We start from the raw sequence: 26,254 nt of genomic DNA, 5'->3' as shown, positions 1-26,254 counted from the left end.
AAACCGGAGTTATTGTGTCACGAAATAGAAGTTCCTTCATAATACAAGTTCCAAGTGGAAGAAATATTCTGTAATATTATTTCCTCTGGAACAAATATTACAACTGTACGAAGTGTTGACATACAAAGGGATGGACGGACGGATATGCAATACCTACTTTCCGAGTAAATCTAAGGTTCCAAGTGTGTCACCAGAGACATATATACACGTCTCTAGTGTCACTGTGGTCCAATACTGTTCATGCATAGTGTAGATTACATTTTGTAGGAGAGGTTATGTGCGAGTTGTAGTGTTTCTTCGTGATCAAAATTAAAATAATTATGTTTGAATGAGGGTCTGGTGGGGTTTACAGAATAGAGAATAATGGGCAAAATGTGCAGAATAACTTGGCCCAAAAAATAAGGAATATAGAAAAATAGGCCAAAAAAATAAAGAATAGAGAATAATGGGGTGCTAAAATATAAAGAATAGAGAATAATGGGGTGCTAAAATATAAAGAATAGAGAATAACGGAGTGCTAAAATATAAAGAATAGAGAATAATGGGCAAAAAATTCAAGAATAGAGAAAATGGCCTAGAAAATTAAAGAATACAGAAATGAATGACCCCCATCCAGACCGTCATAAAAGTTAATTTATATCAATATTTTCTCGTTCACTATATAATATTATATTAGTATAAAAACTTATAAGTTGAGACTACTATTATAACACATAAATATCGTGGTATATTTAAAGCCGTTCTGGTGATCTACCGATATCATTATGCCGTTGGTAATTAGTATAATTTAAGGTCGGTACTTCTCGCGAGATTTTGCGTTGGTTTGTTGTCAACGATACTGCCCAGACAAGTTGATCAAATAAATATTCCACTGCAACACAGACGATAAGAATGGATGAATTTCAAACAGGAGAGGATGTAAGTAACCACTTAATTAAACAACGAAAGCGTTTGCATTTAAAAGAATTCCAAGTAATTGATTATCAATGACTCATTATGCACGTAAACAGATACTATACAAGGAACTTTGGTCAATGGATCAATTTTGTTGTAACAAATCAGAAGTGATATAATATGATAATATTCATCATATGAAGAAGTGGGTTTATTATAAATTTAAGACATTATTGATTATAATCCGACATAAGCCAAATATTCTGTCCCTTCCAATGTAACAGCTGCTCTAGTGCATTAGCAATGCCAACTGTCATACTATAAATCCCTTTTTGGCTTTTGAGATTCTATGTCTGGAGCGATTTTCTGATCTAGCTGCCTCAGAGAAACACTCTGAAAATCCCTCCAGACTCAGAATCCCACAAAGGGATTAATGTCATACATGTACATGCAGTTCTCAACCTGAACTTTGCCAGTACATAGAACAATTTAGAGTCCTTCTTAATATTAATAAGTGAGTTAGGTTGTTTGAGATCAGTCGACTATTACCGTGATTTACTAACATAAGCATTATGAAATTGGAAATGTATGTGAAAGTTGCACAGATGCGAGTCTTCTAATAGTAATACAGTCAATCTTGCATTATTATTATGGGATTCAATATGTTCTTCAATTCTAGCGAAGAAAATCATTACTATGTCTTCAGAATCAACAAACAAACTTGCCCCTAACAACACATTGTCGTTATAAATCTAAACCAAAAGTCTGTTAACTTATCAAAGGTGAATGTCTAGTTAATTATAAATATAGGTCAGTCCCAACTAAGATCCGTCCCAATTATTTTCACAGAACTACTGTATTTGTACAGTTCCTTCAAAACTTGATGATACAATGTATGTTCAGGTTGTAAACTAGATATTTAAGTTTAACAAAAACACTTAACTCCAAGTATGATCATGCAGGGTTCTCATTAAGGCGAGTACATGCGTCCTGGACACATCATTTTCTGTCTAAACTTGCCATATCAGGAACCTGTACCTCTCTGGAGGTATCCTAAGTCAAAAAATGTAAGTGTAGTTACATACCGGTGAGCTGAGTTCTTTCATCATCAAGATTATATGTTCCCTCTTGAAAATATCATTTATGCATAATTATTTTGAATATCATATGAAGTACACTGCATTTTGGTCTTGTGGTATTTTACTAAATCAGTAATGGTTTGCAATGCAGGGAATAGACAGACAGATAAACCAGACTTGGCAGTATGGACTTTTTCAAAAAAAAATTATAAAACATACATGTAACATACTGATGATACTGTACACATTTCTTCTGTACTTTGATGATTTCACAGTATTATCACCTTAATTAACATGATTAAGCAGTAATTTCAGTCAGGGGTACTACTTGTACAAGTAATCTTTATTTACTTGAAGAAGTAAAAAAATATATACTTATATAAGTTAATTATAATGTTTGAATAATCTCCCCTTAATTATCTCAAAAATTCACTTGTATAAGTAAATTTTTTTTACAATCCCACAAAAATTCTCAAGTTTTGAGATGTAAAAACATGCCTTTAATGATTTTCCCCAGGTTAGCTCATAATTTTTTATTAGAGTTCAATGTTTCATCTCATTAATTCAACAAAGAAACTGATTGCGCAAAGATCTTAAGTATTTGCACAAGGCCTTCAAAAATTGCTCCTTGGGGGCTTGTAAATGAGCAGTGTTCTGAAGATAACAGACAAATGAGATTTTCATTGTCCATGAAATTACACTTAAATGATTAGTTTAGACATCTGCAAAGGACAGACAATTTAAAATTCTATTAGAGCAAAGAAGTCCTAAGAATTCAAGAAAAGAAGATAGGATGACTTTTTCATTTATATAAGTAAAAAAATCTGAATGTCTAAGGGACATAACTAAGCCAATTTTTTTTTACCTATACAAGTAGATAAAATACACTTGTTAAGTATCATACAAATTTACTTATATAAGTATATTAATATTACTTCTTCAAGTAAATAAAAAATACTTGTACAAGTACATGTAGTACCCCTGACTGAATTTAGTCCTAACTACAGAGCAAAGAAATACATCATTAATGTATAAAGCATGGTAACAAATCATTAAATGTCATAAATGTCAATTTAACTATTTTCATTTAACCACTGTTTATCAAACTAACTTTAGCAAAAGGAAGGCACCACTAGTACAGCTAATGATGGGTGGACCTTGGTTGATATTGTCTAGTTAGTACTGTAGGTAAAGTGAAGCCCTGCAACATAAGCTACACTCACTCTTGTACAAACTTTCATTTCTTTTATCATGTGTTATGATATTTATTGATTTTATTTTTCAGACCGCCTTTGTTGTTGATGAAGTGACAACCATAATTAAGGAGGTATGTTTCTTTAGTAAACATTGATATTATAAAGAAAACAACTTTTCACAAAATTGCTAATGATCTGCAGATAAAATAATAAATTCTTCTTAATACCTAAATGTATCCCATCTTATTTGAAATCATTTGGATTATGTGTTATAATTTTGAGTGTTTTTAACTTTGGTTCTGAAGAATCATAATTTTTTACATGTTTTAAGTTTCAATATATGACATACATGTATCATTGCAAAAGTTGTTATTCTTTTATTATAAATGCTGTACACCCTTCACATATTTCTTTTTAGGTGTTCTTCTGAAATTTCTTGAATCTTACTAAGACTTCATATGTTCTATAGTATAATTTTGCAACACAGTTACCTTAAACATTTGTTTAAATGGTTTCTGTTGGACATTTTCCTATTAAATATATGTTTATGCTCTGAATGGTACAAAGTAGAATACATGTTCAAATGTATGTACTGTAAACCAACATTTTTCACAGATACTTTATTCTGTGTAAAGTCCTTTCCAGTCTACTTCGAGGCGATTTATTTCCCTGATTTTCTAATATCTTCACCTATTTACATAACGGAAGACATACATTTTAAGTATTCACAACGATTTATATTCGTGTTATTTTCCAAGTCACTAAAATTAGTTGATATACAGAAATCACAAAAATGCACAAGTTATATGTGCTGTGGCTCAACTTAGTTAGTGATCATGATCATGAGCATCCTTTTCTTAAAGTTAAACAGCAACTCTGGTGGCCAGTTGTTTCATAAGCATTCATACATTCTCATTTTTGTATTTATTGAATATCATACACCATAAAAATTCGCTAAAAAAGAAATTTTTATTTTAGTCAATAGAAGGTGCCATTGGAGGAAACTCATATCAACATAATAAAGTGAACCAATGGACATCAAATGTTGTAGAACAGTGCTTGAATCAACTGACCAAATTGGGCAAACCATTTAAATATATTGGTAAGTGTATGACAGAATATTTGTCATGACAGTAATGAATAAAACTTTTCTACATCTTAGTGTGATGATATCTTTTTAATGGTTGTGTCTATGTGTCATTAGCTTCAAATAAATTGTACAAGAAAAATGCTGGACTTCCCAAAATAATTAAAGATCAAGTTGACAGAAATTATTAACGGTAAACCCTTTGCAAAAATATGTGTACTTCACTTTTCTATAATGTTATTCATTTGATAAAAAAATAAACAGAAAAATAGTAAAACCAAGTTTGCTTTGTTTCATATGTAATTCTAGATTAACTAGAATCAGTTAGGTCAGTTTGATTAGGATCAGTCCACTACTAGTGGTAGGTTAATGATATTTAGTATGTAGGTGTATTAGCATTGGCACATCTCCTTTCCATGGAGATTATTTGGCTCCCCCCTCAGACATGGTCTATTGACTTTAAATATTTTGCATAGTATACATGCATGTAAATGTTTGTGATTAGATCAGTTTAAGATAAACCACTTATGTTAACATGGTTAAGTCAATGATATTTGGTATGCAGTTGTATAAGCATTTGCAAGTCTCATTTCCATGGAGATTGTATGCATGGCCCTGCCCTATCATTATGGTTCATTGAGATTTAAAATGTTGCATAGTTTACAAATTAAAGTTTGTGTTGAGATTAGTTAAAAGAGAACCACTGAAGATAATTCAATGGTATTTGGTATGAAGTTTTATAAGCATTAGCATTTCTCATTTCCATGGAGATTTTTTGGCCCTGCACCCTCAGGCATGGTTCATTGACCTGAATGTTTTGCATGCATATAGTTTACATGTTTATGTTGCCATTTTCATTTCAAGATTTTGCATTTTGCTGTCAAAATTACCAAAAGCGAGACATATATCTGTGACAACAGTTTATTATGTATTGTGGTATTTCCTTACTTCTATATAGAGGTATATTTTTTTTATTTAAAAGTTAAGGTAAGTCAATTAAAAGTTTTGAGTACAAAGTCTTCACATTTCTGTTAAGATTAAGAATTCTTTAATCACTGAATAATTATCAGTAGCTCATTGTTAGAGTCATATGATATGTTGATTTCATTCAGTAACATGTGTCATCATGCAAAAGACAGGAAGTGGACTCCATGTGGCTTCTTCCTGTTTGTGGGACAGTCAGGCGGATGGTCAGTTCAAACAATAAATGTGTATACCTGAACATTTGTTCAGATTTAGTTTGTTTTTGGGATAATATGGAATATAAACCTTGGATATTTTAACATATAGAATTAAATGCATTTGTATACATATTAACATACATTGTACCTGTTATTAGAGCCTCTAGTGTTTGTAAATATATATTTTTATAATCCAGTGTCAACGTTGTTACACAGTTAGATCAAATAAAAACACTTTAGAAAATTAGATTTGGTTGGTTACTTGTATTATTTTCAGTCTTTTGAAAAATCAACTTTGATACGATTCATTTTACCAGAACAAACTTTGATTGCATTAAACTAATTTTTTTTTAAAGTTTGCCAGTTCATGCACAAACACAATGGTACAATGTATGAATTGTTGTACAAATGCATTGATTTGTTTTTCTCCCTATTCTTTATACATGTAGCTTATTATTTTGCTTACAGTAACCTGTGTAATTATGCAGAAGAATGGTGCTGGTTTACATACTGCAAGTTCCTGCTTCTGGGATAACTCTACAGATGGTTAGTTTTCATAAAAGAAGCAGATTCAAGATGGCAAAACATTTGGCTAAATGAATTTTGATACATTGTATAAAATTTCCTATTACACATAAACATGATAAAAATAATGTCTTTTATGAATTTATTTTTTGCATCGAGTGAGAAATGAACTAGCTGTAAAAATATCACATATTTCTTTGCAAGTATAAAAAGAGCATTATGAGTAATGAAAATGATGGTGAAAGAAATTATGATTACAGTAAAGAAAAATTAGGTCCAAACATGTATTTTAAAGCATAGTTTGGCTATAAATATAATAATCATCTGTCAAAAAGGTTAAAATTATGATCTCAGTAAGCGCCATCATGAATATGCATTAGCATGTGAATTAATTTTAGTGGTATGGTTTTAAAGTTATTTATTTTTATATCATTGATTATCATTTAATATCCCGTCAAGTCTGAGAATGTTGTTTTTATTTAATGTATATAAGTTGTTACTCTGCATTTTAGAAAAAAATTGTAAAACAATTAAGTAAATTCTACCAATGCATAGTTAAGTGGGATAGGATATTTCTCCAGTCAGCATAGATGCGTTTATAAATATGATATTTCTCTACTCAGGATAGGTACATTTACAAAGGAATGGGACAATAAAGCTATTTGGCCCAAATATTAGTGCAAATTAAAAAGTTAAATGTACCATACAGGTTCTTAAATTTGTCCTTACTACACTTAAGTATGAGGCATTTAAAAATAAAAACAAATTTCATATTTAACAAGTTACAGTGGCCACCAGCCATGACAAAATTTATATATTTTGTAAAAATTCCTTGATTTTCCTTGTTTTACTATATTTTGGATTGGAAAAGTACATGCGCACACAAAAACAACTTTATGTTTTGAGAGATTATGCAGATAGCTATATAAATAAAGCTTCTCTTGAATTATTTTGTTGTTTCTTGGCTGTGCACATGTACAATGATTCCAGAAAGAAAATATGTAAATCAAACTGTTTAAATTCAGCAGGTTTCTTTGTTTTTATGACAACGGCACATAATGCCACATATTATTGACAAAATTGTAACGTCATAAGTTAACATTAAAAATCTTGTGTAATTCATTTATATTTCTTGATCATTTCAAAACATTATGTGTTGGTCATATTGTATCCATGTATAAAATCATGAAAATTTATAGCTTTATTCATAATGATTAAGAATACATTTATTAAATTTTAAAATTAATAAAGGATGGACTTCAATTAAAACTAATTTGGTAGAATATATCTAATTTCAGACAAACTTTTATAACATAGTTACATTTGTTTTTTTAGGAAGCTGTACAGTAAGATGGGAAAACAAGACAATGTACTGTATAGTATCAGTATTTGGACTGACGATCTAATCACCTTGTGACATTGAACAATTTGACTTTAAACATCTATGTACATAATGTAAACAAGGATTTTATTTATGGAGGAGCATTTATAATATTATAATGGGATGCTGGTGTACCTGACAAGCAGATCATTCCAATGTGATGTCAGACATTTTTTTTCCTAAAATATTCTTTTCATAAATTTTGAGGCAACGTTTTGATTTTCATACTCAAGTGTAATATTATTAAGCTAGAGCCCAAAAGTTATCTGCTTGAGATTTTTTTCCTTTCTGCAATATTTATGAGCTCTTCCAACAAAATATGAATATTTGTACATGTTAATTTATCAAAGAAAATTATTATTTGTTTATTTGTTTTGTTCTGTGATATTTTTACATACTTTGTACTTATTTGATCATTTAGTACTAACAAATTATTTATTGACTTTGAACAAACAAGTGTGGTAAAGTAATATAAATGGTAGATTTTTACACCAATTAACATTGTTTGCATGGTTGTTTGATTCATAGATAATTTATGCAGACCTTTCTGTCATTGTCAAAAAGAAAGCCATCAATACTAGCCTGTCAACTTGCTGTATTTATCATATTATAGAAAATTATTAAATTGTGTTCACAAATTAAATTCTTGTTTTATAACATGGTTGTTCAGAAAGAACATTTGAATGCAGATTTTGATATACTTAACACTAGCAATATAGCCATTTCAGAATCAAAAGAATTGTGGAAAATTTAATTGTTTGCACCAAATAATGGAAAAAAAAAGAGTTTTACCCTTGGAATTATGTGTCAACTGTTGTCTGCAGAGAATATAAGTAGAATTGGTAAAGCTCATATTTTGGTATTGGCAACCTTAAAACCCATAGTGTCAAGTGAGCTTTATCACTTGGTGTTTGTCCATCGTCGTCCCCTCTGAAACTACCGGGCCAAATGAAACTAAACTTGGCTACACTAATCATTGGGATATCTAGTGTCAAAAATGAATGTTGATCACACTTTCTAACCAACATGGCCAACAATAGAACAAATAGGTAAAGTACAAGTAGTGTCTATTATCTTGAAAACCGCTTTAAATAGAGAAAATCTGACAGGGGCAAAAATGTTTACAATGTTGAGTTCTACCTACTGTTTATCTTCATCAAAACAGTCAGACGATTTCTTATAGGAGTAATTGTCCTTAAAACAATGAATTTTTCCAATTTCTGTATTTTTTGCCATTATTTTGAAAACTATAATATATAGAGGGAAACAAATGGCAAAAAAGATCAGCAGTAAAAGATCTTCAAAGGAGTCTGCTTGCTTGGAATTGTTTGTCTATTCCTTATAGGTGTTATAGTGCTTAATGATGATTATTATCAATTTTTTGTGCTTTGGCTTTTTATGTTAAAAACTATTTATGGTGTACAGAATGATTGTTAGGTGTATATGTCTGTCTAGCAGGTTTCATCTGAACTTTACCTCATTAAATTGATGATCGGTAATTTTAAAGTTTAAGTGGCATTTGTAGTAAAACCTTTATCTGAAAGACTTTCAACATCAATTCAATCATGATCAGTAAAGCTAGCAAGATATTTCAGTGTGCACTCTTGTTACTAACTATACCCTCTGCTCCAAAGGAGAGGGGTAAAAATAAAAGCTTTCTTAAATTTGTTATCAGGCTTCATGTCAGCCTGCTATACCAAGTGATGGGGTTCCAGATTACTGAATATTTATATATTCTTAATATTTTGGCAATTTAAGAAATGTCGTCACAATTTTCTACGAAACTACAAGTAATGGCTTTCTGAAATTTGTTATCAGGCTTCATGTCGGCATGCTTTACTGTGTGACGCCTTTTAGATTCATTGCTAATCAAAGTCCTGTTCACTGAATGCATATAAATTCTTAACATTTCCTTACATTTTTCTAGGGAACTACAAATAACAGCTTCCAGAAATTTGCTATAAGGCTTCATGTGAACATGTTTTGCAGTGTAATGCATTTTCAGATTCAATTTTCTTCAACTACCTGTTTACCAAATACTTGAAGCAGGAGTATCATTAGTGAGCAATAGCTCATACTTCTACTTGTTTTTATTGTCTTGAATAAATTTCAAAGATAAACTTGCTAAATTGGTAAAAAAATGCAATCCCATGTCTTTTTGAAGTAATTTGCAGCCATTTCAACTGCCTAGCATTGTATGAGTTGTGCATGTATGGATAAGTTTCCAGTGCTTCTGTATATAAAAAGAAATTAAGATATTATCTCGATCACTCTGATATTTAAGTGTCCTGATGAGAGTTTACTGACACTTATTACTCATTGGATTAAGCTGACAAAATCCAGAGCTAGATTCATCATGAATAGGTGGTTGCATTGTAGTGTGCTTGCGCCAAATGTAAGAGTTCATTGGAAGATCCTAGAAGTGTCAAACAAAAGATAAACATTGTATTTGTTGTTTTGCTGCTGAGCATGTAACTTCTGGAGTAAGAGCAAAGACTGGTCAGCTCCAATTTTTACTAATGTTTACATGTTGGTAATAATGTCTTCCTGCAGACTGTTACCCTGTGAATTAGCATGTTCAATATCTGGCTCAGCTTGTTGATCAAGGTCATAGTAGGATATGACTATGAATGAGAACTTTTACTCTGCGGTTTTTTTGCTTTACTCTTCAATTCAAATTTGGATAATATCTCATCGACACAGTCTTATATAGGTGGGTGGTGTTTAATATTCCATTATATTAAAATAATCAAGCAGATTGATTTCATGACCTTTTTATGGCAGCTCATTTCTTAGTTACAACATGTCAATTGTTGATTTTGAAAGTAAGGACATTATTTGATAGATTGATAATACCTTTAGATTTTCAAATTCAGGGCTTAAAAAAGAAACCTTATCATACTTTCTCCTTTTTAGTTACAGACAGCTACAGAATTAAAACCTAAAATGGCAACAATATCTGGTTATAAACCAAAACTACAAAATTACAAATAAAGATCAATAATTTATTCATAAGCAACAGGGTTCCCAGAATATGAGTTTGATTCCTGTTCTAAACTAGCTTGAGAGTCTGTGTCATTAGATTTCTCCAAACATGATTTGCTATCTTGTTGAATTGACAAATTTCCAGGGTTCTGTGACAGTACATCCTTATTCTGAATATAGCGTGGATCGATAATGTTCAGTTTTGGTTTGGGTGGCTGTGACACAGGTGTAAAGGATGTTGCCTGTAGATTAGCAAGTTCATTTGAATAACCAACTGAAGATGTTAAATTCACCTGATCAGAGCTATAATTGTTCAAATTGTCAAGATGCTGACTAAAAATGTCAGTAACTTGCTGATTTCCAGAATTTGAAAACTGCTGTGTATAATATTTGGTTACATTGCTTACATCATCTCCTACATAAGCAGGTGATTGTTCAGTAGGAACAGGAGTTTGATAATTAACATTTGACGGAGTTTGAAAAGGAAATTCAGGATTCTGATAATTCGGCCGACTATAGTTCTGTTGATTATTTTGTAATGTCGCTATATTTGGTGGCGGCACTGAAACATCAAATAATGGAACATTGTAATTCATAACGTCATTCACTGAGTCATGGGATCCAACAGCTTTTACATCAGAAGGAAGAGGGATGCTTGACAGGTTATCTATACCCAAAGATGTATCAGGGTTGTTTCCATCTTTTCGCTTATTTGATGTAGATGGATCCCTCCTTAGTATAACAAATTTAGAAGTTTCAGTTGTTTGGCCAGAATGTACAGATTGTTTTTTGTTTTGAAAACCAGATTTCTTCTTATCATCTGCATATAGAGACATAGGAGGGGCAAAGTTTTGGTTTCTTTCTTTTCTCCTGTCTTCAAAGTATTTTTCCTCACTTGTTGGTGGAAATAATTCTACAAAAAGAGAAATAAATCGAAGGCTTAGTGTAACATGTAAATGAAAACACTACATTGTTTATTGTTATATCAGTAAAGTAACAAATTATTAATCTCAAATGAAGAAAAGTTGACAGACTATCTATAATAGTTTCAGAGCGCTAAAGGAAATCATTTTAAAATTAAAGAATTTCACATGGATTCATTTACTGTCAATTCAAAAATTATTGCATGCATTTATTATTGCAATTTTGGGAGAATGAACAAATTTGCGAGATTAAATAATGCAATTTTATGAAAAGCCGAAAACATATATATGTATATCATATATCAGAATGTGAGTTTTTATTATTGGGATACTATCCCAGTCACATTATTGGCATTAATAAAACCCTCGAAATAATTTCTGAAATTTTAATATTTTTGTGTGTGAAGGAAAAACTGTATTTTTCGCTGATCCATTTGTACTTAATTTGGCAGACTCCGTATACAAATCTATTTATATTAGTGTTTCGTCGAACATTTAAAGTTATGGTTAATCTACACTAACAAAAATCTGGAATTTGGTATCTATACCAATTTTCATGGATTTCGTGGGTACAGTTGAACCACGAATTTAAATGTTGAAAGAGTTACAAATTTTCTATAGGCATCTTTTGCAAAACCACGAAATCAAATATCCATAAAAATTCAAGTTTTTCTCATTCCACGAAAATTAGTATCCACGAAAATAAATAGATCCACAGTACATGAAATATACATCACATCCATTCTTTCTAAAGAGTATGTTATAATATACCTTATTTTACCAGCACAGAAAACCTTTTTGACTGAAATAAATTCTGTTTACAGCAGTAGTAGTATTTAATTGACTAAATTTTAAAATATGCATGTTGATATGGGTGGAACTCAATATAACACCTTTTTACATCAAGCTGCTATATTGTAATATAGAATTCTAACCCTTCAAACCCTTAAAAATAGACAATTTTCATATTACCGACTTTTGACTCCATATGATATAAATTTTCGACAGGTTACCTACACTATGGGTAGGACATCCTGGTACTTGGTCAAGGAAGAGCAACCAAAAGAACCAAAACCAAACATATAATCGTTGTTATTTGGTGGGAAATTTAACTGTTTTCCGAAGATTTTGTCATGTATAGGAAACATAAAACAATTAAGTTTCCCCCCCCCCCCCCCCCAAATTGTAAGCTTGATTTTACTTCTTTAAAAAGTTGCTCTTACATGACTGCTTACCAGGATGTTCTAATACAGAAAAGGTAACCTGTCGAAAAAATATAAACTCTGGAGTCAAAAGTCAGTTATATGAAAATGGTCTATTATAAACTGTTTACTATAAACTTTTCCTCTAATAAACCTTACTTTCTTTGCCTTTATCCCACTCTCTCGTAGATTGGTTATGCCTCAAGCTTTCATCTCTGGTCAGTAGTTCTGGTTTGATGGGTCCTACAGGGACCATTTCTTCCAACTTTGGAGCAGGGACCATTTCTTCTAACTTTGGACCAATATCAGCATCTTCATCATCCTCTATAAAACCAATTCATAGAATAAATTTATCTGAATATCCAAAACTCTGGAAAAGATATTGGAAGAATTAAGATGAAAATTTCAAAAGCCTAGACTTAAAGTACTAGTTTCAGCCTAAATGTGAATTGTTACATTAAGAAAACCTTGAAGTTACAAATAAGTCACCACAGTAAACCAACTCATGAAACCTATTAAATGCTACCCCATGAGATGATGATAAACTCTATGTAATATGAAGGTCAGAAGTCAAAGGACATGGTCATCAAGCAGTGTTACAGACAAAATTTTAAGGCACTATCAAAATTTCTAATTGCAACCCAAAGTAACCAACCTTTGTACAAGTCATCAACATAAACTTAATTACCATATACATGTATTTAAAGAAACTATTTATGAGGTAAACAAATAACAGATGTATATGATACATATAAAGGAAAAACAGGTTGTATATCAATATTCACTGACATAATTTAGTAATTTCACTGTTCTAGATGGACTATTTCCATATACTGTTAGTAAATCAATCTGTTACTCCTCATTCAAGACATAATGGATATCATTCAAATATCAGTCTAAAATTCATTATACCATTAAACTTTAATTTAATTTTTTTTTTAATTTCATCATAATGCTTTCCCATATTAAAATATTTTCCTGAATACCTGATTTTGTGGTGAAAACTAATTTTGCATACAAACCTAGGGGAAATTGTATTTTGTTGAACACTTTCATAAATGGTTTACCAGTGTCCATGATATCCTCAGGAATTATCCAATGATTAATAATATACCGACAGCATTCATGTAAATGATATTTATAACTAATCTGATGTATGCAGAAGTTAAAACCATGAAATTGCTTTTACATTGATCGTATTTGGTGTTTTCTATTTAACATACATGGTACATTTGGTTTGTTAGCAATAGTATCTGTTTAAGTGAATGAGTGACAAATAATAATTGAAGATCTATTTCCTGGAGTTTGACATCACTGAATGGGACTTACAAAATATATTGGCAATTTCAAACATAAGAGGTGACACTAGTGGAGCAGGATCTGCTTACCTATCACTTGAGATCTCCCCTGTTTATGGTAAGGTTTGTGTTGCTCAATCTTTAGTTTTCTGTGTAGTGCTTTGTAGACTGTTGTTTGTCTTTTCAAATGGGTTTTTTTTTTGGCCATGGTGTTGTTTGTTTTTCTTCAACTAATTACGGTCTTTGATTGTCCCCTTGGTATCTTCATCCTCCTTTTTTAAAGCACATTAAGTTAAATATTTTGTTAATGCTAAAAATATTGTAAAAGATAAAATTGAATAATACTGTATGTTTACATACTTAGAAGAACATCTGGCACTAAAGATCCTCCTTCTCTTATTAACTTTCTCTGTTTAACTTTAGCCAATCTAGCATCTAGCATAGCTTTCCTTTTTTCTTTTAATTTTTCCTTTTTTGATCTTTCATCTTGTGTCTACAAGAAATTTGAAAAAAACAATAACAAATTTATACCATAGAGACCAGAAAAGGCATGCTATGAAAATCATAAAATTAAATTTATTTGTACATTTCTTTGGCTCACTATCACTTGTATTTTCTTACTGAAAATGCGGTAAATGTTGCAACCTAAAAACAAATATATTACCTTATATCATGTTATTATTGCATCTGATTGTGTTTGCAGTTAGGGAATTAAACATGCCAATTGAATTTCTGCTGTATTAATTCTTTACTGTTTCAAAGCTTTGTATAGAGCATTTCAATGGACAGTGAAACAGTTGTGTAAGATAAATTTTGCTTTATGAAAAAAATCAGGATGATATATTTTCTAAGTATAATGACCCCTTATTCTACCAAAAGTTAGTAAACCTGAATGAAACTGAAACTTGAACTGTAAGTCATCACAAGACCCTTATGTTCTTAAAGATCAGCTCAAGATCTGAGGCATTACAATAAAAGTGTGGACAAGTTTAATGTTTATGAAACTTTGTATGTCCAAAGGCTTTAATTCTGCAAAGTTGTTTAATCCAAAAGCAGTGTAAAATTGATCTGAAAGTAATAATTTGACACTAGTGTACCAAAACTGAAATCAATATAGGCAGTCATAACAAAAAACTAGAGGCTCTCAAGAGCCTGTGTCGCTCACCTGATTCTACTTTGGTTTTGGAAATCATGTAAAAATAGATTAAAATCATAACAGATACCCTAATAATGAGTGAGGCCAAATTTGGTTTAATATTGGTCCTGTAATTTAATAAAAAATCCTGGTGGCCATCTTGAACAGTAAATCTGCAACAAAGTAGCAACACTTAATCAGCACCTCATAAGAAACATTTATGCCATGTTTTGGTTTCATTCCATTCAGTGCACCTCTAGAAGAAGCATTTGTATGTATTTCCCATAGGTTCTTATGTTAAAGGAAGTCCCCCCCATTGGCGGCCATCATGGATGAAGGATCAGCTTCAAAGTAACAAAACTTAATCAGCACCTCATAAGGAACATTCATGCCATGTTTGGTTTCAATCCATTCAGTATGTGGTTCTCTAAAAGAAGACATTTGTATGTATTGTCCATAGGATCCTTTGTTAAACATTGTCCCCATCTGGCAGCCATCATGGATGAAGGATCAGCTTCAAAGTAACAACACTTGGTCAGCACCTCGAAAGGAACATGCATGCCATGTTTGGTTTCATTCCATTCAATGGTTCTCTAAAAGAAAACATTTGTACGTATTTCTCATAGGGTCCTATGTTAAACTAAGTCCTCTGCTGGCGGCCATCTTAGATTATGGATCAGCTTCATAGTAACAACACTTGGTCAGCACCTCATAAGGAACATTCATGCCATGTTTGCTTTTATTCCATTCAGTGGTTCTCTAAAAGAAAACATTTGTATGTATTTCCCATAGGGTCCCATGTTAAACTAAGTCCCCCGCTGGCGGCAATCTTGGATTACGGATCGGCTTCAAAGTAACAACACTCGGTCGGCACCTCATAAGGAACATTCATACCATGTTTGGTTTCATTCCATTCAGTGGTTCTCTAAAAGAAGATATTTGTATGTATTTCCCATAGGGTCCTATGTTAAACTAAGTCCCCCGCTGGCAGCCATCTTGGATTATGGATCGGCTTCAAAGTAACAACACTCGGTCAGCGACTCATAAGAAACATTCATGCCATGTTTGGTTTCATTCCTTTCAGTGGTTCTCTAAAAGAAGACATTTGTATGCATTTCCCGTAGGGTCCTATGTTAAACTAAGTCCCCCGCTGGCGGCCATCTTGGATGATGGATCCGCTACAAAGTAACAACACTCGGTCAGCACCTCATAAAAAACATTCATGCCATGTTTGGTTTCATTCCATTCAGTGGTTCTCTAAAAGAAGACGTTTGTATGTATTTCCTATAGGGTCCCATGTTAAACTAAGTCCCCTGCTGGCAGCCATCTTGGATTATGGATCGGCTTCAAAGTAACAACACTCGGTCAGCACCTCATAAGGAACATTCATGCCATGTTTGGTTTCATTCCATTCAGTGGTTCTCTAAAAGAAGACATTTGTATGTATTTCTCATAGGGTCCCATGTTAAACTAAGTCCCCTGCAGGCGGCCATCTTGGATTATGGATCGGCTTTAAAGTAACAACACTCGGTCAGCACCTCATAAGAAACATTCATGCCATGTTTGGTTTCATTCCATTCAGTGGTTCTCTAAAAGAAGACATTTGTATGTATTTCCCATAGGGTCCAATGTTAAACTAAGTCCCCTGCTGGCGGCCATCTTGGATTATGGATCAGCTTCATAGTAACAACACTTGGTCAGCACCTCATAAGGAACATTCATGCCATGTTTGCTTTTATTCCATTCAGTGGTTCTCTAAAAGAAGACATTTGTATGTATTTCCCATAGGGTCACATGTTAAACTAAGTCCCCCGCTGGCGGCAATCTTGGATTATGGATCGGCTTCAAAGTAACAACACTCGGTCAGCACCTCATAAGGAACATTCATACCATGTTTGGTTTCATTCCATTCAGTGGTTCTCTAAAAGAAGACATTTGTTTGTATTTCCCATAGGGTCCTATGTTAAACTAAGTTCCCCGCTGGCGGCCATCTTGGATTATGGATCGGCTTCAAAGTAACAACACTATGTCAGCACCTCATAAGAAACATTCATGCCATGTTTGGTTTCATTCCATTCAGTGGTTCTCTAAAAGAAGACATTTGTATGCATTTCCCATAGGGTCCTATGTTAAACTAAGTCCCCCGCTGGCGGCCATCTTGGATGATGGATCCGCTACAAAGTAACAACACTTGGTCAGCACCTCATAAGAAACATTCATGCCATGTTTGGTTTCATTCCATTCAGTGGTTCTCTAAAAGAAGACATTTGTATGCATTTCCCATAGGGTCCTATGTTAAACTAAGTCCCCCGCTGGCGGCCATCTTGGATGATGGATCCGCTACAAAGTAACAACACTTGGTCAGCACCTCATAAGGAACATTCATGCCATGTTTGGTTTCATTCCATTCAGTGGTTCTCTAGAAGAAGTTCAAAATGTAAAAAGTTAACGCCGACGACGGACGACGGACGCCAAGTGATGAGAAAAGCTCACTTGGCCCTTTGGGCCAGGTGAGCTAAAAACTGATCAACTGTTTTATTTCCAATGGACAGAATGACTGAAAAGGGGTGCAGAAATAAAAATTTGTAAGGGTTCCATGGAACCCAGTGTCTCACCTACTTTTTCTGTTAATTGCAGGCTCAACAAAAATGAGGAAGTAAATCAATCAAAATATTCCACTTGATACTATCTTTTGATTGTAAGAAGCTTCTGTCCAAGTTTGGTAAAAATCAAGGATAGTTTATGAATCTAATAAATGTTTAAAAACTTTAACTGCAGACTGAATGTAATGTTAACTGGAAGAAAACAAAATTTCATTCTAGATACTAGCATTTGATCATAAACAAGCTTCTGTCCAAGTTTGGTACAAATCCAAAATAGTATAAGAAAGTTATTAAAATTTTAAAAACTTTAACCACAGAGTGAATGTGTTGTTTCCTGGCAGAAAATCTAAGTCCATTTAAAAGTAAAATACGGAAAAAATGGATTTATTTTTTTTACAAAATTTCCTTCTAGATACTAGCTTTTGATCATAAACAAGCTTCTGTCCAAGTTTGGTACAAATCCAAAATAGTATAAGAAAGTTATTAAAATTTTAAAAACTTTAACCACAGAGTGAATGTGTTGTTTCCTGGCAGAAAATCTAAGTCCATTTAAAAGTAAAATAAGGAAAATATGGATTTATTTTTTTACAAAATTTACTTCTGGATACTATCTTATGATCATAAACAAGCTTCTGTCCAAGTTTGGTACAAACCCAGGATAGTTTAAGAAAGTTATTAAAATTTTTAAAACTTTAACCACAGAGTGAATGTAATATTTCCAGGCAGAAAAACTAAGTCCATTTATAAGTAAAATACAGAAAAAATTTACTTCTGGATGCTATCTTGTGATCATGTGGTATAGTGTTTTACATTAATATTTATTTTCTTTCAGAATAATTAATATTAATAAGTAGTTTTATAAGTGTATTTTAAGAGTTCATCAATTCTTCTATTCTCTTATGCAATCTTATTTTCTTGGTATGTTATATCTTCTTAGTACTGTAGTTCTACTCTATTTTTCTGGTTCATTAGTCAGTCAGTCATGTGTCATATTATCTTGTCTTCTATTGGTCATAGTCACTGAGTTAAAAGTTTTACCACACTTTTTGAATGCCTTGAGAGAAAGCTATACAATACAGCAGCCATATTTAAATAAGTTATATACATTATATTCTGGATACTAATTCCACATTAATCAGGTCAGTTACTAATATTTCTAAGTCTTTAATATTTACACAGTTTTCCTTTAGTTTGAATCTGAGAGAAAATGTATTTTTGAATAAGTCAGAATGATTGTGCATGAATGATAGATATTTTATTTTAAAGAAGTATTTTCATGAACTCAGAGAATTAATATATCATAGATATATTAATGATACATGTATTGGTACAGTTATATTATTATTATAAAAGGTCTCAAGCAATGTCTATTGAACATTATACTTATTGTGTTTAAATGTTATGCAGATATAATTTAGTTCATTAGACTTATGTAGGTTATATTTGTATTTTTAACAGGACCAGAGTATCTCGATGTTATGATTTGGTGATGTTTCCAAATAGGAGATAGACCTTTGTACCATATACATGGTAAGATCAGTGTTTTCAATGTATTTTTAGTTTACTGTATTGTCCGTGTTTGTCTAGTTAATTTAAGTTCAGTAAATGTATTGTTTGTGTCTTGTGAATAGTAGTTACCTGTATGTCAATAATTACATGTAAACATTATAGTATCAAATAGTTCATTCATAAATCAATGAATGATTAACGTAAGATTATTGAACATAATGTAGCACTTAATCCTGACTTGGTTTACAATTGAGTTTGATTGAATTTATATATTTATAAATTATACACTTTAATAGTATTGGTTGTATTCTTATAGAAAAGAGCCAGTTTATCGTATTTTATACATGTACTTTCCGTTATAAGAATTAGAGTTATATCCCTTTGTACACCGTATTGTCTATGTATTTATGTTTTGTTATTTGTGTACTTTCAGGGTCATTTATATATGTCGTATAAATAAACATCTTAAACATCTAGACGAATCATTTTATTCCGTCCAAGAACCCTGTTACATTTGGCTCCCACTAGTAGGTTAGACGTTCAACGACATATTTCCTTTTGGAGCCTCACTGAAGGTCAGGATCTAGGACGTGACATCCATCGGAAGATTGAAAAAATCAGACGAAAAAAATCAATACGTTGGTGAAAATTGTTTATTATACAGACTATATGCTGTTTTATAAATTGTTTATGTAATGAAATGGTGAGAATATACACATAGTTTACACTCTATATAAATATTTTGCAAATATTTGGTATCAGAAAGCAACTATTGAGGAAAAACATTGACTTTGAAAACATCCAAAATTTGAATTTGGCCATTATCATGCATGTTTTGTGTTGATATTGTATACTTTTGTACTGTTTATAAATTTTCTTTGTTTGAATAATACTGACAACTAGTCTGCTTGTCCAAACTTAGAAAATTATTGAAATCCAGCTGGTATTTACACTTGACTTTTGAGTTTTGTACTTAGCCATTTTTATTTGTTTACATTGTGTACTATTGATTGGTAGGTGTTACATTCCTGTTGGTGTTTGTTCTTTTCATTCACTTACACTTTGTTAACACGCATACACATCAATAGTTAGATACTGTTGTACTGAATTGGTATTATTTATGAGCAAGTGTACTTAGATTATTTCTCATATTTATATAAAAAAAAATATTTTGATTTGGTATTAGCTTAGAACATGTGTACTTAGTATTTATTGACATAGTGTATTGCTATACAGGGTAGTCACATATACATTTGTACTTGTACTTAGTATATAAGGGTATAGGTTATTTATTTTATTTGTATGTCTATGTGTTTGTATGTACTTATGATTGATTATGAACCTGTGAGTGACCTTGACCTTTCACATTTTAATAAATTTTCCCTTGCCTTGCCCGATACTAACCCTACTTTGTGCATTGCAGTGCATGTAAATTAATACACTCTTATACACATTTAAAACCTTACATACACTTGCTAGTTTATAAGCGAACCAGATATAGATAGAGATATATAGATATATTTGAGTGAACTCATAGATTGAGACCAGAAGACATATTTGGTATTTGATCAGAGGATATGATTTGATGTAGTAAGTAACCCAAGCCCTGACATATAAAAAATTACATTACACAGTAGGCTTCGGTTACACAGGAAAACTTAGTATAGTTGTGTTGTGGTCCAACTTTAGTTGTATTTGTTGTCACTGTTGCTTATACTTATACTTGTACTTTGACTTTACTTTATATTCTATCTTCTTTACTTTGATATATTGATGAACTTATCTTTACTTTAGTTTTGTTCATATTTATTTATATATAGTACTTGTGTATTACTTGTAGATATTTACATACTTGTGTTTAGATATTTACATACTTGATATATTTATTCATTTTTTCTCAGGGGAGATAATCAGCACTATTATTGAGTTGTCTTTCTTTGTATATTGTGTTTATCATACTTAGGTTATTAATTTTTTTTTTGTAATTACAGAAATTAATTGTACTTTACAATTTCAGCAGTTATTTGCATGCATATTTTGCATATGAGATATTGACTTATTATTAGTTTGGTTATTCATTTTAGTTGTCTTTTATTAATCATTATTTAACATTTCAGATTATTATCAGATAGCTGACTTTATTTTTTTTTGTTGTATTTTGATACTTGTATTTAATCATTATACATAACTTCTTTTACAGTTAGTTTAGTTCCTTGGTACCAGATTAATGATTTAATACTATACTTTGATATTTCAGACCTATTAATTATTATTTAATTTCGGATTTTGATATTTTGTTTCACATTTGTATTATTACTAATCTTTACTTTAATTTTCAGTGCTACTGATTTTGAGATTAGATTCTACATTTATTTTTATTTTTTTCATTGCATATATTATTATTTGTTTTCTTTATCCATCATAGTTTATTGGTGATACCTGTAGTTATATCTCATTGCATTTGTGTTTTAGGATATACTTACCAGACATTTGTTTTCACTTTGACTAATTTTGAGTACGAGATAGATTTATATAGATTTACCAGATAGATTTATATAGGTTTGTCAAATACATTTGTATTAATTTCAGCTATTCATTATCTTTACTTTGTATTCATTGAAGGTACTTAATATAATTTTGTATTCATTGAAGGTCATTAACATTACTTGTATTCATTTTAGGCACTTAACATTACTTCTTATTAATTGTAGGTAATTAATTCTATTTTGTATTAATTTTAGGTACTTAATATATACATTTGGTATTTATTTTAGGAAATTAATCACATTTTTTTTTTGTCTTTATTGCAGATTATTAACATTTATTTACTATTTCTTGTAGGATACTAATTTTTTTTTCTATATTTATTTCAGATAACTTTGTTTTATTTGTAGGTGCTAATATTTATTATATTTCTTGTAGATTTAGGATATCTTTATTGTAGATTCATTCATATTTTGACATCATGGCCGATGAGGATTATCAACAGCTAGTCGACACCTTGAAGGAAATGCATATAAAACCAAAGGCCGATACACCTGAGGCATTACAACAATGGATTGAGGCTTATGCAATGGAAACACTACAGATGGGGAAACAGAAGCAAACTATTAAGACGGAACCATCATCATCAACATCATCACATTATACTCAGCCACCTAGAATTAACAGCTTCTCTGGTAGTAGTGAAAAGAAAGGAGGTGAAACACCATTTAAGCTTTGGAAATATGAGGTACTTGGACTCATGAAGGATAAGATCCACTCAGAGGAAGCTATCATCCAAGCCATACGTAGAGCTTTGCGTGGTGAAGCAGGATTAGTAGCAATGCGTTTAGGAGCAGATGCATCATTAACTGAGATCATGACCAAGATGGAAAGCGTTTTTGGCAATGTAGATGAACTTGAAACCATCATGAGTGACTTTTACAATGCGAAGCAGAAAGAAACCGAGGATGTTTCAGCATGGAGTTGTCGCTTGGAAGGAATACTTGATAAAGCCATCCATTCAGGGAAAGTCAGCAAGCCACAGGCAGATACCATGATGCATGACATGCTTTGGAAAGGACTTAAACCAGATATGAAGCATATAAGCCACTATGAGAAGGAATGCTTTAAGACATTTGATCAATTACGTGTAGCTTTGAGGAGGATTGAGAAAGAACATAATCTTGATGAACTACCAAAGGTGAAAGCAACATCAAAACAGGCCATTGCTAATGAGAAAGAGGAGGATTCTGAACTTGCTGCAACACTAAAGCAAATCAACACACGCCTTGAACAGCTAGAATCTAGACAACCAAATAAGCAACAAGATCAACCAAATCAACAACAACAAGACAAACAACCACAACCATACCAACAGACATTTAGTCAAAACCAGTTTAGAGGTAGAGGTTATAATAGAGGTGGTAGAGGAGATAGAGGTTATGGAAGAGGTTATGGCAGAGGTTATGGTAGAGGTTATGGCAGAGGTTTTGGCCAGAATCAACATCAGTCAACATCAGACAACAGTTATAGAACTCAACCTATTACATGTTACCGTTGTGGTAGAGACTTGCACATTGCCAGAGGATGCCGAGCCAACACTGATGTCAACGGCAAACCTTTAAACTAGATTATGTCATCGACAAAGGGCAGCCGATAGACATGAACATACAAAGCCCTAAACAGAAATTATGCAAATCAACAATACCACCAGGACTTTGTGGACAACCGACAGAATCAAAGATTATCATCAATGGCATTGAAACTTCATCTCTTCTAGATACAGGGTCTACTGTTTCAACAATAGCCTATGAATTTTATACACAACATTTTACTGACACACCACTCAAACCTTTAGAACAGATTATCAGCATTGAATGCGCAGATGGAAATTCACTACTGTACCATGGATATATTGAGGCCAACATTCAACTGAAAGAAACTGATCAACATTATCCAACCATACTACTTGTCGTACCAGATAGTCTGTATCATTCCAAAGTTCCAGTTCTGTTGGGAACAAATGTATTGACAACCATCATGGATAATTACAAAGATAGATTTGGCAACCGATTTCTTCAAACATCAGATTAAACAACACCCTGGTATTCTTCTTTTAGATGTATACTACTGAGGGAGAAAGAACTTAGAAAGATGAACAACAGAATAGCATTGATTAAATCAGCTGAATACGAAAGAGTCATTATACCACCGAACAGTCAGATATCTATTAAAGCCATGACAACCAAAGAATTACCATACCACTTCACATCTGCTATTACTCAACAAACACCTTCATCTATATTACCAACAGATTTAGACATTGAACCATCATTGATAGATTATAAGTACCAGCACAACGACATGTTTAACATTAGAATTTGCAACATCACTACAAGATCAGTCACCGTTCAACCAAATGCTATAATTGGTGAACTACAACCTGTACTTATACAAGATCAACCTATCAACAAAGAGAAAGAATTTACACCACCGTTATTACAACAAGTAGATATATCCACTGATAATATAACATCACATCAACGTCAACTTGGAAAAGATTTTATCACATCATACCAAGATATATTTTCCAAAGATGATTATGATATTGGACATACCAACATAGTACAACACAAGATTCTGTTAGAGGAAGATCGACCATTCAAACAACGATATCGACACATACCGCCTTCAATGTATGAAGATGTAAAGAGCCATTTATACCAAATGCTCTGAGCAGGAATTATTAGAAAGTCTCATAGTCCGTATGCCTCCAACGTTGTTCTAGTAAAGAAGAAGAATGGCACACTTAGAATATGCGTGGACTATAGGGAATTGAATTTAAAGACAAAAAAGGACGCCTATGCTTTGCTAAGAATGGAAGATATGTTAGACTGCATGGCTGGCAACAAGTACTTCTCAACCGTAGACATGAAGTCAGGTTATCATCAGGTAGAGATACTAGAGGAACATAAGGAGAGGACAGCATTCACCGTAGGACCTCTTGGACTCTTCGAGTACAACCGGATGCCTTTCGGACTTGCTTGCGCCCCCTGCCACTTATCAACGTCTTATGCAGGATTGCCTCAGAGATCTCCACATGCGTATATGTTGCGTTTTCATAGACGATGTCATCATATTTGCTAAAACATATGAGGAACACCTAGAGCGACTTGAGATGGTCTTCGACAGATTTCGACAAGCCAACTTGAAGCTTTCGCCATCAAAATGTTCTTTCTTCCAGCCAAAAGTCAAATATGTTGGACATGTTGTATCTGAAGAGGGAGTGGAAACAGATCCAGAGAAAGTTGAGAAAGTTATGAATTGGCCTACTCCAAAGTCACCTGAAGAAGTACGTAGATTCATCGGATTTGTAGGATATTACCGCAAGTTCATCCGTAACTTTAGTCAGATAGCAAAGCCACTTACATCCATTATGCCAACTTCTAATGTAAAGAAAGGGAAGAAGAAGACTAAGAAACAACAACAAGAATCATTTCAGTGGACTGATAAGCAAGAAACAGCTTTCAGAAATTTAAAGCAACTCTTATCTTCAGCACCGATACTTGGATATGTTGATTACTCCAAACCATTTGAAATGCACACCGATGCCAGTGGTCAAGGCCTTGGTGCCGTACTATATCAAGAGCAAGATGGACATCAACGTGTAATCGCATATGCTAGCAGAGGTTTAACAACAGCAGAACAGAACTATCCAGCACATAAGATGGAATTTCTTGCACTAAAGTGGTCCATAACTGACAAGTTCCATGACTACCTCTATGGCCACAAGTTTAGAGTACTCACAGACAACAACCCACTCACATACGTACTCACGTCTGCAAATCTAGATGCTACTGGACACAGTTGGCTCGCTGCACTAGCCGCTTACGATTTCGACATCATCTACCGTCCAGGTAAAACCAATGCAGATGCAGATGGACTATCCAGATTGACAACCATCAGCCAAGATTCCATCAAAGCAATATGTGGATGCATATATACTCCATTGATTGACTCCTATGCCATATCACCAGATTCTATCGACATCAGTAATTTGGATATGCATATAGATGTTTCAACTGACACTAACTGGTCAGAAGTCCAAGCTATGGATCCTTTGCTTCACACATGGATAAAACAACTGAAATCTGGACAGAAACCAGCAAAAGAAAAGATAACACCAAGTCCACTGAATAAACAGTTCAACCATCTCAGACTTATAGATGATATACTTTACCGAGAGATTACCATCGACGAAAAGATACATCATCAACTTATACTACCATCTTCACACATCAAGTTAGTTTTAGAAGCACTTCATGATGAAATGGGTCATCCAGGCAAAGATAGAACTACCAGTCTTATTAGAGAACGATTTTACTGGCCTGGGATGAACAAAGATATTGCAGAATGGATTCAACGTTGCGAAAGATGTATCAAGAGAAAGAAAGATCCAGGAAGAGCACCACTAGTCAACATCACAACAACTCAGCCAATGGACCTCATATGCATTGACTGTCTTACTCTAGAACCATCAAAGGGAGGAATTCAAGACATTTTGGTAATCACCGACCACTTTACACATTATGCACAGGCTATACCAACACGCAACTAAACTGCAAAGACAACTGCAGAAGCATTACTCAACAACTTCATCGTGCATTATGGTTTACCTAACAGAATTCACTCAGATCAGGGTCCATCCTTTGAAAGTAACATCATTCAGGAACTTTGCCGTCTAACAGGAATAAAGAAGTCAAGAACAACAC

The 26,254-nt window shown here is 32.7% G+C and overlaps 2 protein-coding genes across 4 annotated transcripts in view; one reads left to right on the top strand and one right to left on the bottom strand.

Moving 5' to 3' along the window:
- The first annotated feature begins 799 nt into the window (after positions 1 to 799).
- Positions 800 to 7,986, top strand: LOC127724094 (dynein light chain Tctex-type 1). Of its 2 annotated transcripts, none has more exons than XM_052230955.1 (5): positions 800 to 918; positions 3,259 to 3,300; positions 4,148 to 4,271; positions 5,906 to 5,983; positions 7,298 to 7,986. In XM_052230955.1, exons 1-5 carry the CDS (start codon positions 892 to 894, stop codon positions 7,366 to 7,368), a joined length of 342 nt encoding a protein of 113 aa, XP_052086915.1. In that variant the 5' UTR covers positions 800 to 891; the 3' UTR covers positions 7,369 to 7,986. The 2 variants fall into 2 exon arrangements, with proteins under 2 accessions (XP_052086915.1, XP_052086916.1); XM_052230956.1 differs by lacking the exon at positions 5,906 to 5,983 and adding an exon at positions 5,369 to 5,446.
- Positions 7,987 to 10,334: 2,348 nt separating this feature from the next.
- LOC127724081 (coiled-coil domain-containing protein 174-like) overlaps positions 10,335 to 26,254 on the bottom strand; it is a 48,183-nt gene continuing 32,263 nt past the window's right edge. For both annotated transcript variants that reach the window (XM_052230930.1, XM_052230931.1), the window contains exons 9-11: positions 14,112 to 14,244; positions 12,613 to 12,777; positions 10,335 to 11,241 (exon numbers count right to left, since the gene is read on the bottom strand). In XM_052230930.1, coding sequence (XP_052086890.1) covers positions 10,349 to 11,241; positions 12,613 to 12,777; positions 14,112 to 14,244 — 1,191 coding nt within the window. In that variant the 3' untranslated portion in view covers positions 10,335 to 10,348. The remainder of the gene's footprint in view (positions 11,242 to 12,612; positions 12,778 to 14,111; positions 14,245 to 26,254) is intronic.

The sequence above is a fragment of the Mytilus californianus genome, unplaced genomic scaffold, assembly GCF_021869535.1.
Source record: "Mytilus californianus isolate M0D057914Y unplaced genomic scaffold, xbMytCali1.0.p SCAF_14, whole genome shotgun sequence".
NCBI classification, from domain to species: domain Eukaryota; kingdom Metazoa; phylum Mollusca; class Bivalvia; order Mytilida; family Mytilidae; genus Mytilus; species Mytilus californianus.
The sequence above is the reverse complement of the archived record's forward strand: the minus strand, read 5'-3'. Positions and strand labels throughout refer to the sequence as shown.

Excerpts from the sequence above, each read along its gene's own strand:
- LOC127724094 (XM_052230955.1), top strand. The coding sequence starts at position 892 with ATGGATGAATTTCAAACAGGAGAGGAT. Across the intron at positions 919-3,258 it reads AATTTCAAACAGGAGAGGAT|ACCGCCTTTGTTGTTGATGA; the intron begins GTAAGTAACCAC and ends TTTATTTTTCAG. Across the intron at positions 5,984-7,297 it reads CTGGGATAACTCTACAGATG|GAAGCTGTACAGTAAGATGG; the intron begins GTTAGTTTTCAT and ends TTGTTTTTTTAG.